This window comes from Panicum hallii, chromosome 3 (genome assembly GCF_002211085.1).
Source record: "Panicum hallii strain FIL2 chromosome 3, PHallii_v3.1, whole genome shotgun sequence".
Classification (NCBI taxonomy): Eukaryota; Viridiplantae; Streptophyta; class Magnoliopsida; order Poales; family Poaceae; genus Panicum; species Panicum hallii.
The window spans coordinates 8151860-8169671 of NC_038044.1; the positions used below are offsets into that span (position 1 = coordinate 8151860).

The window sequence follows — 17812 nt, forward strand, 5'->3', positions numbered from 1 at the left end:
CGTGCCCTCGGGCGTGACCCTGGACGAGTAGTGCGAGACCTAGCCCTACCCCAAGCTGTACCCCCTTTCCGCAGTAATAAAGTTGTTTGTGCCTGTTGTGTGTGATGTTGTGTGCTGTGTGCTGCTTGTTTAAATATCTACTGGCAGGAAGTAGATTCCGCCGTATATACGTATTAAACAACTTAAACATCACCTAATCGTAATCCCACTCTACCCAATCAACAGATGATTCCCCGGAGCGTCACGAGGGCCTCCCGTAGCCGGAACCCCGCAGCCGCTGGTGCCAGAGCACAGCCTGCTGGGCAGAGTCCTCCTCAGGCAGAACAAGAAGTAAGCCAGAACCAAGGAGAGAATCAAGGAGAAGGACAACTACCACCACCCCCACCCCTCGGAGACCTGGCGCAGATCATCCATAACCAGACCCTCATACTAGAGACTCTGGCGAATGCCCTCATTAACCGGCAGCCACGAGGGCAAAATATGAACGACAAGCTGACGGCCTTTCTAAGGACCAAGCCACCAACCTTCGCCGGATCCTGCAATCCGTTGGATGCTGACGACTGGTTGCGAGTAATTCAGAGGAAGCTCGAACCATTCGAATGCCAGGACCGGGATAAAGTCCTTCTAGCAGCCCACCAGCTCACCGGAACAGCATTATCTTGGTGGGAAAACTATTGTGCCGCAGCCGAAGATGCCTCTACCATCACCTGGGGGGAATTTGTAAGGGAGTTCCGCCGCTACCACATCCCTTCGGCCACTATGAAGCGCAAGGCGGATGAATTCCGTGCACTACAACAAGGGAGCATGACGGTGGAAGAATACACCCACCGGTTTATAGAATTGGCCCGATATGCGCCGGAAGAAGTGAACGACGACGACAAAAAGCAAGACATGTTCAAGAAGGGATTAAGCCCAGAGCTCCGAACCTTGCTTACTCCCCAGATCTATCCGGACTTCAACACCCTGATGAACAAGGCCATCCTCACAGAAAGGGCCAAGGCCGAAGAAAGAAAGGACAATAAACGCAAATTCTTGGAAAGTAAGGCTCGCCAACAGGACCGCTTCCAAAAGCCGAGGAACTCCAACTACACTGCACCAAGATCCCAGGCCCCAATGCAGTATAGGACTCAGTCCCAAGTGACTGGATCACGGGCCTCTGAAGCACAGCCCAAGAGTCAGAATACCATGAGGGCCCCGCAGAGCAACACAAGTCTGGCCGCCTCCGACAACAACAATGTTAGGGCCTGTTTCAACTGCCGTGAGACGGGGCACTTCATCGCCAATTGCCCCTACGCCAAGAATAAGCCGGCCACGTCAGCCTTCTCCAACACAGTGAATGGGCCCAGACCAGCCCTGACCGGTGCCAACCGAGTGCCCGTCCGCAACAACGACGGCAGCCAGCAGGTGAAGCAGCAATCATTTGGACGAGCCCGCGTCAACCACATCGACGCGCAGGAGGCTCAAGAAGCTCAGGGCGTAGTGCTCGGTGAGTACTTAGTCAACTCAGCTCTGGCGACAGTATTATTTGATTCTGGAGCATCACACTCGTTTATATTCTCGAGCTATGTGGAGAAGCACAGTACTACTAAAAACACCCCTATTAACCCGGACGCCTGGAGGCGACATCAATTGTCAATTAGGTTGTCCCCGGGTAAGGATCAATTTAAGTGGGGTAGACTTCCTAGCAGATTTGGTAGTACTTAAGCCTGGGGGAATAGACGTGATCCTTGGGATGGACTGGTTAAGCTGACACAATGGTCTCATAGGCTGTTCGAACAAAGTGGTGCACCTAACGAACCCCGAAGGAATACAGGTAATCTGCCATACCCGGGATAGCAAGCTTGACCCAATGGTATTTAGCATGGAAACCAAGCCCTTAGAAGGAGTCCCGGTAGTAAACGAATACCCAGATGTATTCCCCGAAGAGCTTCCCGGTATGCCACCGGACAGGGATATAGAATTCGTCATAGACCTTATTCCCGGAACCTCCCCGATAGCCAAGAGACCGTATAGGATGGCGGCTTCTGAGTTAACAGAATTAAAGAAATAATTAGAAGAACTGCAGCGAATTGGCTTCATTAGACCAAGTTCGTCGCCATGGGGAGCCCCAGTGCTGTTTGTCAAGAAGAAGGATGGGAGTATGAGGTTATGTGTAGATTACCGGGCACTGAATGAGGTTACCATTAAGAACAAGTACCCTCTTCCCAGGATTGATGACCTGTTCGATCAGCTAAAAGGAGCCAAGTACTTTTCCAAGATCGATCTAAGGTCAGGGTATTTCCAGCTCAAGATTAGAGAAAGTGACATCCCCAAAACGGCTTTTGTCACCCGCTACGGGCAGTTTGAGTTCACTGTAATGTCCTTCGGACTAACCAATGCCCCTGCCTATTTTATGAACCTCATGAACAAAGTATTTATGGACGAGCTGGATAAGTTTGTCGTAGTCTTTATCGACGACATACTTATCTACTCTAAGAATATTCAGGAACATGAGCAACATCTGCGGGTAGTATTGGAAAAGCTGAGGGCACATAGGTTATATGCCAAGTTCAGCAAGTGCGAATTCTGGCTGGAGAGAGTAGCTTTTCTTGGTCACATTCTGACTGCGGAAGGCGTGGCAGTGGACCCAGAGAAGGTTGAAGCCGTATCCAATTGGCAGCAACCGACTAACGTAAGTGAAATCAGAAGTTTCCTTGGATTAGCCGGATACTATCGGAGATTTATTGAGGGATTCTCCAAGATAGCCCGACCCATGACGGAACTTCTCAAGAAAGAGAAGAAGTTCGCCTGGACGGAAAATTGTGAAAGAAGTTTTCAAGAACTGAAGCAAAGGTTGACAACCGCCCAGTGCTGACCCTGCCGGACATTCATCGGGGCTTTGTCATTTATTGTGACGCATCCCGGCAAGGATTAGGGTGTGTACTGATGCAAGACGGGAAAGTCGTTGCATATGCCTCTCGCCAACTCAGGACTCATGAGCAGAATTATCCGACCCATGACTTGGAATTAGCAGCCGTAGTACATGCCCTCAAGATTTGGAGGCATTACTTGATTGGGAATAAGTGTGAGATTTACACTGACCATAAGAGTCTGAAGTATATCTTCACCCAGCCAGATCTGAACTTAAGACAAAGGAGATGGTTAGAGTTAGTCAAGGACTATGATTTAGAAATCCATTATCACCCCGGAAAAGCGAATGTGGTAGCCGACGCCTTAAGCCGGAAATCCTATGGACCCAAGGATGACAATCTGCGCAAGGAAATGGCCCGATTAAACGTGCACATTGTTCCTCGAGGTTCCAGCCAAGTGCTAAACGTTCAAGCGACACTAGAAGATAGGATTAGAGAAGCCCAAAACTCGGATCAAGAGCTAGTAAAGATCTGCAAGCAAACTGGAGAAAACAAAGCACCAGGTTTTAGAGTGGACGATAAAGGGGTGTTATGGTACGAGGATAGGATTTGTGTACCCCGGGAAGGAGACTTCCGGCAAATAATCATGGACGAAGCTCATAACTCAGCCTACTCCATCCACCCAGGATCCACCAAAATGTATATGGACATAAAGCAAAAATATTGGTGGAACGGAATGAAGGCGGATATTGCAAGATTCGTGGCTCATTGTGACATTTGTCAAAGGATAAAGGCCGAGCATCAAAAGCCGGCAGGATTATTGCAACCCTTGCCTATTCCGGTATGGAAGTGGGATGAGATAGGGATGGACTTTGTAGTGGGAATACCCCGAACACAGAAGGGACACGATTCCATATGGGTAATTGTGGATCGACTCACTAAATCGGCTCATTTCATACCAGTACGAACCAATTACGGTGGAGAGAAGCTGGCAAAACTCTATATAGAAAACATAGTAAAGCTACATGGAGTGCCTAGTAGGATTGTCTCAGACAGAGGGACCCAATTCACCTCTAGGTTTTGGAAAAGCTTGCACCGATCCATGGGTACAAAGCTGGACTTCAGCTCGGCTTATCACCCGCAGACGGATGGTCAAACCGAGAGGGTGAATCAGATTCTGGAAGATATGCTAAGAGCGTGTGTCCTAACCTACGGGAAAGATTGGGAACAAAGTCTGCCGTATGCGGAATTCTCGTATAACAACAGTTACCAAGCCAGCCTAGGCATGTCCCCGTTCGAAGCCCTCTATGGTAGGAAGTGCAAAACCCCCCTAATGTGGTCGGAGGTAGGAGAGCGTGCCCTAGAAGGACCCGACTTTATAAAAGAGGCAGAAGAAAAAGTAGCGGAGATCCGCGAGAAACTGAAAGCAGCTCAGTCCCGGCAAAAGAACTACGCGGACAAGAAAAGGCGAGAAATAAGTTTTAACCCAGGCGAGTTTGTTTATCTCAAGGTCTCGCCTATTCGAGGGACGCGAAGATTTCAGGTACAAGGAAAATTAGCCCCTCGATATATTGGACCATATCGAGTTCTGAAGAGAGTTGGAGCGGTAGCGTACCGACTGGAGTTACCAGAAGAAATGTCGGACATACACCCAGTATTTCATGTCTCACAATTAAGAAGGTGTTTGAGAGTGCCCGAGGGAGGACATGTGCCAGTGGAAACCATAGACTTGCAGCCGGATTTGCGATACCAGGAAGTAGCGGTCAAAATTCTGGACATTGTCACTAGGCAGACAAGAAACTCCGAAGTACGGATATGCAGAGTTCAATGGAGCAGACACGGAGAAGAAGAGGCAACCTGGGAACGCGAGGAGGCTCTAAAGAAGGAATTTCCCCATCTATTTAGGAGCCAGCCGAATCTCGAGGACGAGATTCATTTAAGTGGGGTAGGTTTGTAACGCCCTGAAAAATTCACCCAAAATAATCACGCGCTAGAGTGCTCCGTTTAAAAGTCATCCGTCACCGAAACCCTAACCCTAGCCCGTTTCAACCGGCGGCAGGCTCGACCGCCGCCCCATCCTGCACCGCTCACGCGCGACCACTGCCCGCGATTAGCGCCGGCGCTCCTCGTGCGACGCGCGAATCTCGCGCGCGCATGGCCGACCGGCCGGCACGGCCGGCGCCGACGCGCCTCTCCCTCCCCTCCCTCCTTCTCTCCTTTTTCTTTCCCCTTCTCCATTTCTTTTCTTTTCTCTCTTTTTCTTTCCTCTTTCCCTCCCTTTTTCTTCTTTTCCTCCCTTCTTTTCCCTCTTCTTCCTTCTCTCTTTTCCTCCTCTTTCCTCTGCCGCGTGCCCGGACGCCGCCCCCCCTGCTCGGCCCCCGTACGCGCGCCCCTGCCTCCCTCGCACCCCGTCGCCCTGCGCTCGGCCGCCCTCGCTCGCGCGCGCTTCCAGCGCGTGCATCGCGTGGCCGCGCCGCCCGCCGCGCTGTGCGCGCACGCGCGCGCGCGGTCCCGCGCGTGCCGCGCCGCCCGCCGCTAGCACCCCGCGCCGCCCGCCGCGCGCGCGCCTGTGCCCGCACAGCATTTCCCCCCCACGTGCCCTCGGCGCCTGCGCCCCGCCGCCATGCCGCGTCGCGACGGCCGCGTGCGGCCGGAGCGCCATTAATGGCGCCCGCACCGCCCGCCGGCCGCCCCATCTCAATCCCCTCCGCCCCGCCGCCTCCTTCCCCTATAAATGGGCTTCCCGCGCGGCTCACCCACCCCACGACCCACTCCACCACCCGGCCCCTCGCCTCCCCCAGCCCGGCGCCGCCTCCACCGAGCCGCCTAGCGCCGCCGCCCTTGCCCCGTGGGCACGCCCCCCTCGCCCGCCTCAGCCCAAGGTGAGCCCGGGAGAGGGCTCCCCGCGCACCCCTCTCCCTCCTCTCCCTTGCCCCGGGCGGCCCTTGGCCCCGGCCGGCCGGCAAGGCCGCCGCCGCCAGCGCCCTGTTCCTCCCCCTCCTCTGTTTCAACCGGCAAGAGGAGGAAGAACAGGGCAAAATGCCCAATAACCCCCCCCACCCTTGCTCTCATTTCTAAACAAGGACCCCCCCCCCTCTAATAGCTCCCTTTCGCAAAAGGAACCCTGCCCATTCTATTAATTCAAATTGAATCCCTCCGTTACATAAGAACCCAACTATGCCCGACACCCTTTAGCATGCCCTGATTAATCCTAGGGTTCGCAAATAAGCCCCTACCCATTTTAGATAATTACGAACAAGTCCCTGGACCCCCGTTTAAGCCCTGAAACCACCTTTAGCGCGTCATTTTATGTGCGAAACGACCTCCGATCGACCCAAAACTTTACCACGCCTTTCATGGTATAGTTTTAGCCATGCCATCAAGAAACCACCCAGAGATACCACCCCTAACTCCGTAACTAAATTATTTCCGATTCAAGCCCAACGATAAAAGCTTTTAGTTCTTTCGCTTGATTGTGTGTCTGTTTGTTTGCGTCGTAGGACACGGAGTGAACGACGAGGTTCCCGACCGCGACCAAGCAACTGAGGACCAGTTCTGCGACCCCGAACCCGAAGGACAGTGCTTCGATCAGGACTTCCCGCAAGGGTTTGACGATGGCAAGTTCAATTCCGCCCTTTGATGCATGTTTTTGTCCTAGTTTTTATAAACACAACCCAGTGGCCTGTTTTATAAAATTGCATGGTTTTGCGTGCCGTAAACATGGTAGGATAGCCACCCTTGCTGTGATAACCATACCTTGAACACCTGATTTTATAAAGAAAACGTGTGTGTGTGGGAAGGGATAAAATATGGTTTTGAAAAGTGAGTCAGACGGGATGGATGGCATTTCTGTGTGAATTGCCGTTGGTGTGCTCGTACCTGTGTGGTTGAGCGTGGAAGGGAGATATCCATCTTGTCACCCCTAAGGACCGAGTTGATGTGTCGTCTCACCTAGCTTCCTGTCGTGCAAACCACTTGACCGTTGTATGGGCAACGGCTTGGCCTAACCCCACTAGTTGGTCTGATAGCCATCAGGAGGGCTGGGAGTAGCGGGTGATCAAGGAGACGGGATAAGCTCTGTGTGACTTATGCCCCGGTTAAACCTCGGTGATAGGTCGAATGACCCCTTGATAGATCCCGTGGTGGCTAGTCGGGTCTAGCTAATGTGGGTAAGGGCTTCGATGGGATCTGCACCGGCACTAAGGTGTTCGTGCTGTGGTACCCCACCTGTGGGTAAAGTTGCACACCTCTGCAGAGTTGAAAATCTATTCGAATAGCCGTGCCCACGGTAATGGGCAAGTTACGGTGTGGTCACATAACTAGTGTTTCTCTCTGGGAATGGTTGAGCTGGTGTGAGTTGTTTGGGAAGTACCCGGCGGTTGTGCCGTGCGCTACGGCGGACGGGGAGTCCGGTAGCGGTTTGAAACTTGGATCCGTGTGGATCAACGTCGTGTGTCCTTTGATACTTGGAAAACTTGTTTTGAAAAAGTGCTTTTAAAACGAACCCTTGCATACAATTGTGTTTCCGCAAAAGAACCGTAACGTTATCCTTGGATTACCCTGTGCATTTAATTCTGTTATAACCCCCCCTCGCGGTGTGGTTGGACTTGCTGAGTACGTTTGTACTCACCCCGTTCTTACATTACAGTGGAGGATCCCGACTACGTCCCTGAGAACGACGAGTAGGGTCCCGTCCTGCACCCAGTCTTGCCTGTGGGTGAGGTCACCGTTGGAGCTCCGCATGGCGCAAGACTCTGATGATCCCCTGTTCATAGTTAATATAGTTGTGTGGGTTTTTGTTGTAATTCTCGCGATAGTGGCGCTTCACTGCCCATTACCGCGAAGGGTTGTACGGTGATGTACCATCTGATGTAATAAAAGTGTTATCAGCCTTCTGGGACTGATAAAATAACACTTTTAGGTCTTCCCTGATGGGGGGACGCTTCAGTAAGGTTCGGAGACCATGACCCCAGCTGTCAGGCCCGGACCATACGCCTCGTCATCCAAAGGTTCAGTGTGAGGTTACGGATAACCCCGCGCCTCTCGGGTTGGACACACTAGCAGAAGGTACCCCTATCTATCTGCATGACAAATTATTATACTATATAATCCAACATCGTAAAGCTACAGGGGAAGAACACACGATGGACGGCGGCGAGCCCGCGGTGCCGACGGACGGCGAGGCCACGCCGGCGCGTCCTGTAACCGTTCACATAATGGAGCTCGTGAAGTTCAAGCCGGCAGGCGCGCTCGGGGACCGCGGGATGGCGTTTCCCACGGCCAGCGAGTCGTCGGCGCGCGTTCTGTGCGTCAACGGCACCGTGGTGACTCGGCTGCTCCATGTATCGGTGTCAGAACGTCACGGCCGTCGCTACGGAGCTCCACCTTATCCGGCTGAACGGCGGCAACCGGGAGGAAGCAGCAGCAGCAGCAGCCGAGGCCGGGGCGCCGGTGGTGGTCGCCATGGGCGTGTCGCCGGGCGAGCTGCGGCGCGTCAGGGAGCTTTGCTACGGCGACTAGGTCGTGTCCGGGCCGTGGCTCGGCGTGGTCGTCATCAGGGTGTTCCTCAACGTCGACGTGCTGTTCGACGACGGCTCCGTCTGCAGGGTGGGCCCGGACTCCGCCTTGGCTAATCTGGTAGCCAAGGCGCCTGACTACGTATACCTCCCGTCCCTGAACAGCCCCTACTATCCTGGGCAGCGCGTCGTCGCCCGCCGGCCACCAGTAGTCCACCTTCGAGCCCTGCCAGTGGCTCAACGGGTGCTAGCTGGAACCCTAGCTGCGTCGAGGGCACCGTCTGCAAGGTGACCATATGGCCGCCGTGCTCGTCTACTGGCTCGCGTCGGCGCACCTAGGCACCGACCGAGGCCTCGTCCGGGCATCCGCGCCGCCTCCTCTCCACCGCGACGTCGGCAGCCTGACCTTCTACCCCGATGCCGAGTGGGGCGTTGGTGACCACCGCTTCTTTCGGAACCCCGTCATCCCCATGGTCGAGATGACCAGGCGCGCGCGGAGTTCGAGCGGTCCATGTGCGTCGCTGACGTCCGCACCACCATCAACGTGCTGTGGCAGGACGGCACGCGGCAGCGCATCGTGCCCTCGACGTCGCTGGAGCCATTCGCGGTGATCAAAGACCACGACTTCTTCCCGGGAGAGCGTGTCGTTGCCGATGCCGGCTCCCATGGCGACGAAGCAGACAACGTCGACGGCGGCGAGGCGTGCGTCGGCGTACGTCGTGAGGAGCCACGACTGCTGTGACCACACCGTGCGCGTGTCGTGGCTCAAGCCTTGGTCGTCTCCGGGCCGGGCGAGGAGCCCGCCAGCTGCGAGATGGAGTGCGATGAAACCGTGAGCGCATACGATCGGAGGACGGATTGCGATATTTTCTACGGATGTGCAGTCGTACGCCTCCCATCGCCGCCGGGGATCATCAGCCGGCGGCGGCAGTGGCGACGGTGGTGCACCGGCACAGGACGGCAAGGGAGTTGCTGCCCCCGCCACCGCCGCCATTGCCGATGATATTTCATGGGTTGGACATGTTAGTGATCTATGTGACGATGGACACGTCCAAGTCAGATCGTTCGATGGCAACACGTCCACGGTATCACCATATCTCCCAATTAACCAAAAAAAATACTCTAGCAACAAAGGAAACTCTGTTTCAAATTGCTAAAATTATATACGTTCTTATGCCAGATTTAAAGTTGTTATTCAATCCTTGGATGTTGAATCTGGGATGTTGTTACACTGTTCCATTATACAAAAACTAAAAACTGAAACGGCCTATTCTGGAGTCTGAACAAAATCCAAACTACGCTTAACTCACTCCAAAATTGTTTTCAAATTTGATATCTGTCAACTTCAGGTTCTGCCTCTCGAAAGAGAGGAATAAAATAGTTTGCTTAACTGTCATCTGATAGCAAAGTGTCGACGAGCTCTATGACGACGAACTGAATCAGCAACGGCTCAATTGGGAAAAGGCACAAGGGAAGGGGGATGAAGAACTTGCCGCCACCGATGGCGGCGCCACTACTACTGTTCTCATTGAGCGCCAAAGTGACAGGGAAGGAGACCACGATTCTGCTGATGGAATCGAAGGACAAGACGACGATGGAGGCGGTGGCGGTGACTGTGCTGAGGAGGTAAAGGTGGCTGTTGATGCTGCCGGTGCCGGTGCCGGTGGCGGTGACTTCGCTTCCTACAGTTTGACGTCGTGCAAAGCCCTTCGGTGATCTGTTACCTAAGTGATATGGAGCAGGTGCGTGGTTAATTTGATACCTTTTTTTATGAAACATAATATAGAGCCTAGTGCTCACATATATACATGCACGCCCACCACTGAAAATAATGTACACGATACGCAGACCCTATCTTCATGAACATATGTTATTTGGCAAATTAACAGTGATGCAATCATGTTCATTCATACTTTTATGTAGGATGCTGATTTTCGAAAACTAGGTAGCTACTACTACATTTAGTTAGAATAGTGCCTTGGCTTAAAACTCATCAAAATGCAATCCGACAGTTACAATTTACTGCAATATGTTTGACACAAATTTATAAAAGTGAATGCAGATATCATGAAGAATATAATCTTCTCTGTGCATCTTATATGGATATCAAAACAAAAGGTTTAACTACATAGCTATTTGGGGAGCATATATAACGGCTTGATTGATGTTTTACTTTATTTTAAATCGATCAACTGCAGGGTGCTGCCGTCGGTAGAAAGTGGACAGGAGAGTGCAAAATGAGTGGAAAATTCTGCAGAACTACTTACCAGGTACAGTACAACATGATTGAAAAAATTTCTACCACGATTCCCACCTGCTTAGTTTTTTTAGTACAAAAAAAAGTGGCCGGTGCATTAAGCTGGATACCTGCTACATATAGGAGAAGGTCCTAACGGAATTTTTCATGTGTATATTCAGAAACTATCTACGTTCGGGCATTCGAGGACCGCATGGACCTCCTCCGGGCGGCAATGGTGGGCGCCGCGGGGACGCCATACCAGGACGGCCTCTTCTTCTTCGACCTGCAGGCTGCAGCTGCCGCCGTCGTACCCCGCGGCGCCACCCCAGGTGAGCTACCGCTCCTTCGGCCTCTGCGTGAACCCCAACTTGGACAAGTCCGGCACCGTGTGCCTGAGCCTGCTCGGCACCTTCGACGGCGAGGGCCCCGAGGTCTCTGGTCGCCGGCCAACTCCAGCGTCCTCCAGGTGGTCGTCTCCATCCAGGGCCTGGTGCTCACGGAGCAGCCCTACTACAACGAGGCCGGCTACGAGGAGCTGCTCAGCACGCCCGCGGGCGCGCGCAACGCGCTCCCGCCCCCTACGCCGAGAACGCCTACCTCACGCTCCGGAGCATGCTGCAGCTGCTCCGGCGCCCACCGGCGGGGTTCGAGGCGCTCGTCGAGGGCCACTTCCGCCGCCGCGGGAGGCTCGTGCTCCGGGCCTGCGCGGCGTACATGCAGACAGGGTGCCCCGTCGGCTCGCTGGCCGCCGAGGCGCGCGCCCCGCCGGAGCGGAGCGGCGAGCGGCGGTGCTCGAAGGTGTTCGGGCTCGCGCTCGCCAGCACCATGCCGCAGCTCGTCGAGGCTCTCGTCAACATCGGCGCCGAGGAGTGCGAGCAGTTCAGACAGCTTCGCCGTCCCGTCGCTGAGCACTTCCGGCCCTCGATCCGCAACCTTCTAGTAGCTCCGTAATTCGTACTAATTGGCTCTTGAATAACAGTAACATGGTTACAACTCACAAGTTTAATTAGGAATCAGAGTACTGCACTGCGATAATGGTTTCTTGTGATATGTTTTCGTTCTTGGAAACTAATCCTCCGTTCCAAAAAAAAAAGTTCCCGGCTCCACGTACATGGGCCGCAGTGCCGCACGCACGAAAGGCTCACATGGGCCTCCATTACAGCTACGACGCGGCCCACAAGCCACTCCCAAATCCCAGCTCTCGAGACGGCCCTCTCAAAAAAAAAAAGCAGCTCTCGAAACAGCTCTCCTCCGCCGACGCCCAACAGATCGCCTTGGGGTTTTCCTCCCCACTCGCCGCGGAAACCACAAGGACGGAGGCCGGGAGGAGGGGGGAGAGAGAGAAAGAGTAGCCAGCCACGGATGGCGGCGTCTGGGGATTCGCCTGCGGTCCATGGGAGCCAGAAGCGGGCGAGGCCCCTCGCCGGCGGAGGAGGAGAGGCGGCTTCGAGGAACGCCGCCTTCAACGATGAGATGACGGCGTCCTCCGGCCCGCCGTCGTCCGCGACGGTAGTCGATGGCGTGACGGTGGTGGACCCCGACGCCCTGGACTGCGTCATGTGCCGCCTCCCATTAAAGCCCCCCATCTTCCAGGTACGCGCGCGCTCTCACGGTCGTCTCACCCGTCTTTCGGATGCTCCTGGAGCTTCCCCTGCAAATCTACAGTAGCGTTTCTTCTAAAAGACAGATTTGTGTATCCGACTGGTTCGCATGTGCTCCTGAAAATAGTTCGTGGGTGGCCGTTTTAAAATGTCAGCCTCCAGTCAAATTAATTCATGAGAATCTAACATTTTGGAACAATCCCTTGGCCACCATCTGAAGAACCAACTTATTTTAAAGAACCAACCTTCTGTTCCATGATTTAGAGTCTCGCGGTCGACGGGGTAACTGGACATATATTGTTTCCGAATTTCAGTCATTTGTTTATATTGCTTCTAATTGATTACTGTACGAGTGTCTATTACAAACCCTGCATTTCTGAGTTGTGCAAATTAATACCCAATTCTCTAGATTGTTCCAAGTTTTGTTTCCAATCTCTTAGCCATCACTTCATCCAGTCGCTCTGTCCTAAGGCATACTGTACCCATGTGATAAATCAATTGGTCTAGAGATAATTTCCCATATAAAAGTACTATGGTTCGCATTGTTTCCTAGGGAGGAGTTGTCACATAAAAAAGAAACCCATTTTTTTACCAGCAAATAGTATCTAGCACATATGGCATAGAGTGCTTTATGTATGCGATTGGCTCGCATGACATTAGGAACCGTCCTATGATGATTATGAACTACTAAAAAACTGTTCATGGATTTGCAACAATCTAACATTTTGCGCAATACCTTGCTGGAAATTTCTACTCCAATCCCATGAACTTGTTTCAAAGAACCAGTCTTCTGTTTCCACAATTTAGAGTCTCGCACTGGATGCGGTACCTGAACATAATACTGTTTCCAAAACTGAGGCATTTGTTTACATTGCTTCTAATTTATTACGGTAAGTATGAGTTCATTACAAACTTTGTCCTGACCATTGTTTGACATCTAACCTGCTGTTTCTGCGTTGTATTTACTTGCAAGCCCTGTATTTCTGAGTTGTGCAAATTAACACCCAATTCTCTATATTGTTCCAGGTTTTGTTTCCATTTTCTTAACCATATCTGTTCACTAGTCTTGTACAAACTCTACTAGAATCCTAACAATCTCCGAGCGTTCTTGTACAGTCGGTCATTACCTAAGACCCTGGGGAAATAGCAATAGCCTACAGTTGACTGTCGGGAGCTTCCCCTCAGCGACTCTTGGTCGGCCATTCGACCAATTGCCAAGTGTCTGTTGGCCACTTCATTAGCGATGGTGAATGTCCGACAGTTCACCATCGGCGATGTGCTGACCACATTACGGAAGGAGATGGTCATCCATCCAGTGGCCGACGGGTGATTACTCTTGGCCCATGGCCATTTTAATTGAAATTATTTTTATTTCCCTCTTTATTCCAATATTCAACTAAAATTATATTTTATTCTGTCAATCCTAGTTCTGATGTTGCTTCATGTAAAGTTCTGCGAACATGCAACAAACAAATTGCATTCATATATTGTATTGTATCTTCATCATTTCATATTGGTCCAAAGTTTAAAGCAGAAATTAAAAGGAGTCAAATTAATGTTAGTTGTATAGCGTCTCATATTAATTAGATTACACCTCACTGGAAAGCTGCATACATTGAACGAGAAAACAAAACAACAAAAATTGCATAGATTAACCTATCATACATTTTTCTCAGGGACTTAGGCCAGCTACGAAGTTCACATAAAAGGTTCAAAAAAGTGAATCCATCTTTTTTTCTTCTTCTTTCCAACCTCCTCCACGCATTGTCAGAAACCTTGACGCATAAAATCTATCAGAAAAAATCAAACAGATTAGAACCCCAGGATAAAAAATTGTTTGTAGTTGATATAATAACAAAGGATTTTAACTGGGAATACCTCTGGCGTGCAGTGATCTCTCTGGGAAGATGACGAATTCTGAAAAAGAATAAGCATAAGAACAGATTAGTTCAGAATGGATTGAGGATTTCAGGCTAAACATTAGTCTATTCCTATACCTGGATGGATGTAACACGCCGGCCATTAGGGGCAAGAGCTAGGACGGTTGTCAATAATGGTGCTCGTCATATCAGAGATGCGTGGTAGTCCTGATTTACTAACCTTTTGACGATCCCTCGCGACGCTGCGCGGCATGGCACCCCCTTGCGACGGTGAGGACGACATCACAGCCGCCGACGGCTTAAGGCGGCAGCAATCGGCTCCTGCATGCAGGCATCTTGGTGGGCCGCTTCAGATTTCGCAAGAGTCGTCAGGATCTGCACGATCCTTCCATGGATGAGGGAAGAGAGGCTTTGACGCCAAGGGTTGGTATATGTACTCGATCATCCAATCATGAATGGTTGTGATATGGTTGGTTACCCGATCTTACGGTCTTGGGTGCTTTAATCACAACGTGGGAGGGACTCTAAAAAAATCATGCGATAAAAAATCAAGAAAAGGTAAGCGATGACGGTTATCAAATATTCAATCCGCCTCATTTCTCTGGTTGACGTGTTTTGCCGATGGTGTTTCTTTAGACCCGTCGGCCACTTCCATAGGTTGCTGACTGTACCGAGAAAACTGTCACGTATTTCCATAGTTTGCCGACCGCCACAAGAATACAATCATTAGAATAACCGTTGGCCATTTGTATTATACCCGAAGGTGATTAGCTGCACTGTTGGGAATATAACAGCAGTTGGCCATTCCTAACATTACCAACCGGGGGTTGGTGAATTCTAGTAACTCTTGGGTAAAGTTAGGATTCTAGTAGTGAAACTACATAAAACTATAACACTTACATCATATCAATGGGGTATTGGCTGAAATGTAAGCCCCCTGTGTAGCTTAATATCCTTAGAACTTGTAATTGAGCAACCTTGGACTCATTCTGACAATGCACCACAAACACCATTTCATCCAGTTTTTCTGCCTTTCATCCATCTCCTATGGCATGCTGTACCCATGTGATAAATCAATTGATTTAGAGATAATTTCCCACATTATCACTGTAATAAAAGTACCATTCTTCATATTGTTTACTAGGCAGCAGTTGTCACGTTAAGAAGAAACCCATTTTATTACCAGCAAAATACTTCATGGCATGGTATGCAACTGCATGCGACTTGCAGCGTAGAGATGAGGATTTTACAAGGTATGAGATAACCATGTCAAATCATACCATTTAGATTGTTAACGAGACATGTTCTACACAATCTGGTGTAGACTTCACATCGATGCACATATGGCTCTGATAACCTTATGATGCAAATATTGCTTCATCGGCTCAACTGAATCAAGGATTACGTAGATTAGAACTGGTGGAATTGCATGAATCTAAACTGATCAGATGGGTTAACACCCAGCTGTCTTAGTACGATTTGTTGCAAACCAGGAGCACGGGCGAAGCCAGGCCAAAAGAGAACCGGGGTCTGAAGAGGATGGGGTCGTAATGAATCATTAACAGCTAGATACAGTGATCTGCCACTGTTTTGTTTTTCAAAATTCATCGGGGTCAGCAGACCCCGATGACAAGCCTTGCTCCCCGCCCCTGGCCAGGAGCAGCATAACCGTGACATAGGATAATTTCACATAGGGACACTCGCCATGAATTCCTTTTCAATTGGAGTTCCGGTGAGCTAATAATGAGCTATCCTCTTGAGTCACAAAGAAGCACGTGGATTTCTGTTTTGCTTTAGTAGTTACCAATGATAGGATCCGTAGTATATATGACAAGCAAGCATATGTAGCTCTGTTTCTTAGCTTGGTATTCACTATTCATATTTTTTTTTGTAATCTCTCTAGTGTAGGTGTTTGAGCAATTTCTTATCTACATATCTAGTTGAGGAATTATACACATTTCTCGTATCCCATTTGAATGTGTTGAAGCTTAAATGGTTACAGGTCTGGGTTACCCGTGGTTTTACATCAACATAAATGATTTTTATAACATTGTCCCATTTTTCACTTATCTATTTTAATGTGCATTCTAATTGCATATGCGTGCAGTGCAAAGCGGGACATGTGAGGTGCTCATTGTGCCACGAGAAGCTTAAAGCCACCGGAAGCTGCCATATGTGTGGTGGTGTTGCCAACAGTTCTTACACACGGAGCCGCGCCAAGGAGCGCGTGGTTGAGGCCATCCGCGTCCAGTGCCCAAATGCTGGTCGCGGCTGCACCACCAGGCCGGCCTACTATGACCAGGAGAGACACCGTCAGACATGTCTGCATGCGCCCTGCCGCTGTCCCATTGTGGACTGCAACTTTGTCGGCTCGACAAAGGCCCTCCTGGACCACTTTGACGACTTCCATGGCTGGCCTTGTTTTGCCAGGTCAGGACTGGCCAGATGTGCAACTTATACCTCAAGGATGGCCTCAACACCGTCATCCTCCCTGACGAAAAGCAAGGCACCACTGCCCGCTGGCTGTGCCTGTTCCTGCTGGATGTGGTGCGCCCGCTGCTTGGCTGCACGATCTCCATGCTCCTCATCCACCCACATGCTGCCGATGAGCACCAGGGTTCGTGCTCCATGAAGATGAAATGCGAGCTCACGTACTCATGGAACCTTTCATTGAGTTGCGGTGATCAGGTGGAGCATAGCCAGGAGTCCAAGTTCACCGCGACATGCACTGATCGATCCACTGGACTGCCCAACCCTGACGAGGACTTCCAGTTTGTTGTGCCTAATTCCGTTCTTGCAGACGATGACAAGGAGAAAACTATCAAGGTTGGGTTCCGTATTGCCAACAACTCATAGATCCCTTGAGGTTGAGGCCTTTACTACCTGAGCCATTTGATTTCAACTTCAGCTAAAATTCTGCTATAGGAATGTCATAGTCGGCAGGGCCTACTCTTGGAGCAAGGTGTCATCTAGGAGTTAAGGCTGCTTGGGAGGACGTTGGAAAGTTTGGTTGTAATTTGACTGGATTCTATCTATGTAAAGAACCAATGTATTCTGAGTATTTGGGAACAAGTTAACTCCTCTATGTAATTGGAGGAGGTTTAGGCTAATGGAGGATTAAGCAGAGTTTGGGGTTTCCCCTCAGCCCTAAACTTCCCTCGCCTCACACCCATACGCATAGCACACAGTCATAAGTGTGTAGTTCCAAGTTCTTCCTTTTGAGTAAGCCTCTTGTTCTCAATCTGTCTTTGAGCAGAGTTTGGCGAGCCTGAGCTCAGTCCTGCTGGCAGGACGCAGTGGTGGCACGGCCAAATGCCTTGATCGGCGTCTTCCTGCAGGCGGGCGGTGGTGATGAGGAAGTTGAAGCCATTATGCGGAGGTTTTGTTAGGGCTGGGACGCCCATTGGACAGACCAGTGTACTCGACGGAGGGATAAAAAGAGATAACCGCCTGGATTAAGCACTTATTTTTCAAACCAATTAATTATAAAATCATTTACCATGTGGTTAAAAACAATAAAACTCTAACAATACGAATAAACTGCTGTTTTTGCAACACATCAATTTCAAATTATAAAGTACAAAAAAATTGTAGCAGAACGAATAAAGGGTTATTTTTTCTCGAGGATTCCTGAGGCGGTGAACCTTTCACAACAGAGCTCATCTCTACATTCGTTTCATCCAAGATTTGTTTAAATGAAAGGAGCGCTGACAGCCGAGGAACCACG

At 50.7% G+C, this 17812-nt stretch overlaps 1 protein-coding gene and 1 pseudogene across 4 annotated transcripts; both read left to right on the top strand.

Annotated features, from left to right (window-relative positions):
• Positions 1–7993: 7993 nt before the first annotated feature.
• Positions 7994–11555, top strand: LOC112885118 (annotated as a pseudogene).
• A 296-nt stretch (positions 11556–11851) lies between these two features.
• On the top strand, positions 11852–17490 carry LOC112884076 (E3 ubiquitin-protein ligase SINA-like 10). 4 transcript variants are annotated; one of them, XR_003227028.1, is made up of 3 exons: positions 11852–12197; positions 16193–16911; positions 17342–17490. XR_003227028.1 is itself a non-coding variant. In XM_025949393.1 (2 exons), exons 1-2 carry the CDS (start codon positions 11967–11969, stop codon positions 16715–16717), a joined length of 756 nt encoding a protein of 251 aa, XP_025805178.1. In that variant the 5' UTR covers positions 11852–11966; the 3' UTR covers positions 16718–17237. The 4 variants fall into 4 exon arrangements, 1 of the variants encoding a protein (XP_025805178.1); XR_003227027.1 differs by lacking the exon at positions 17342–17490 and adding an exon at positions 17011–17237; XM_025949393.1 differs by lacking the exon at positions 17342–17490 and having other exon boundaries at positions 16193–17237.
• The last annotated feature ends 322 nt before the right edge of the window (positions 17491–17812 follow it).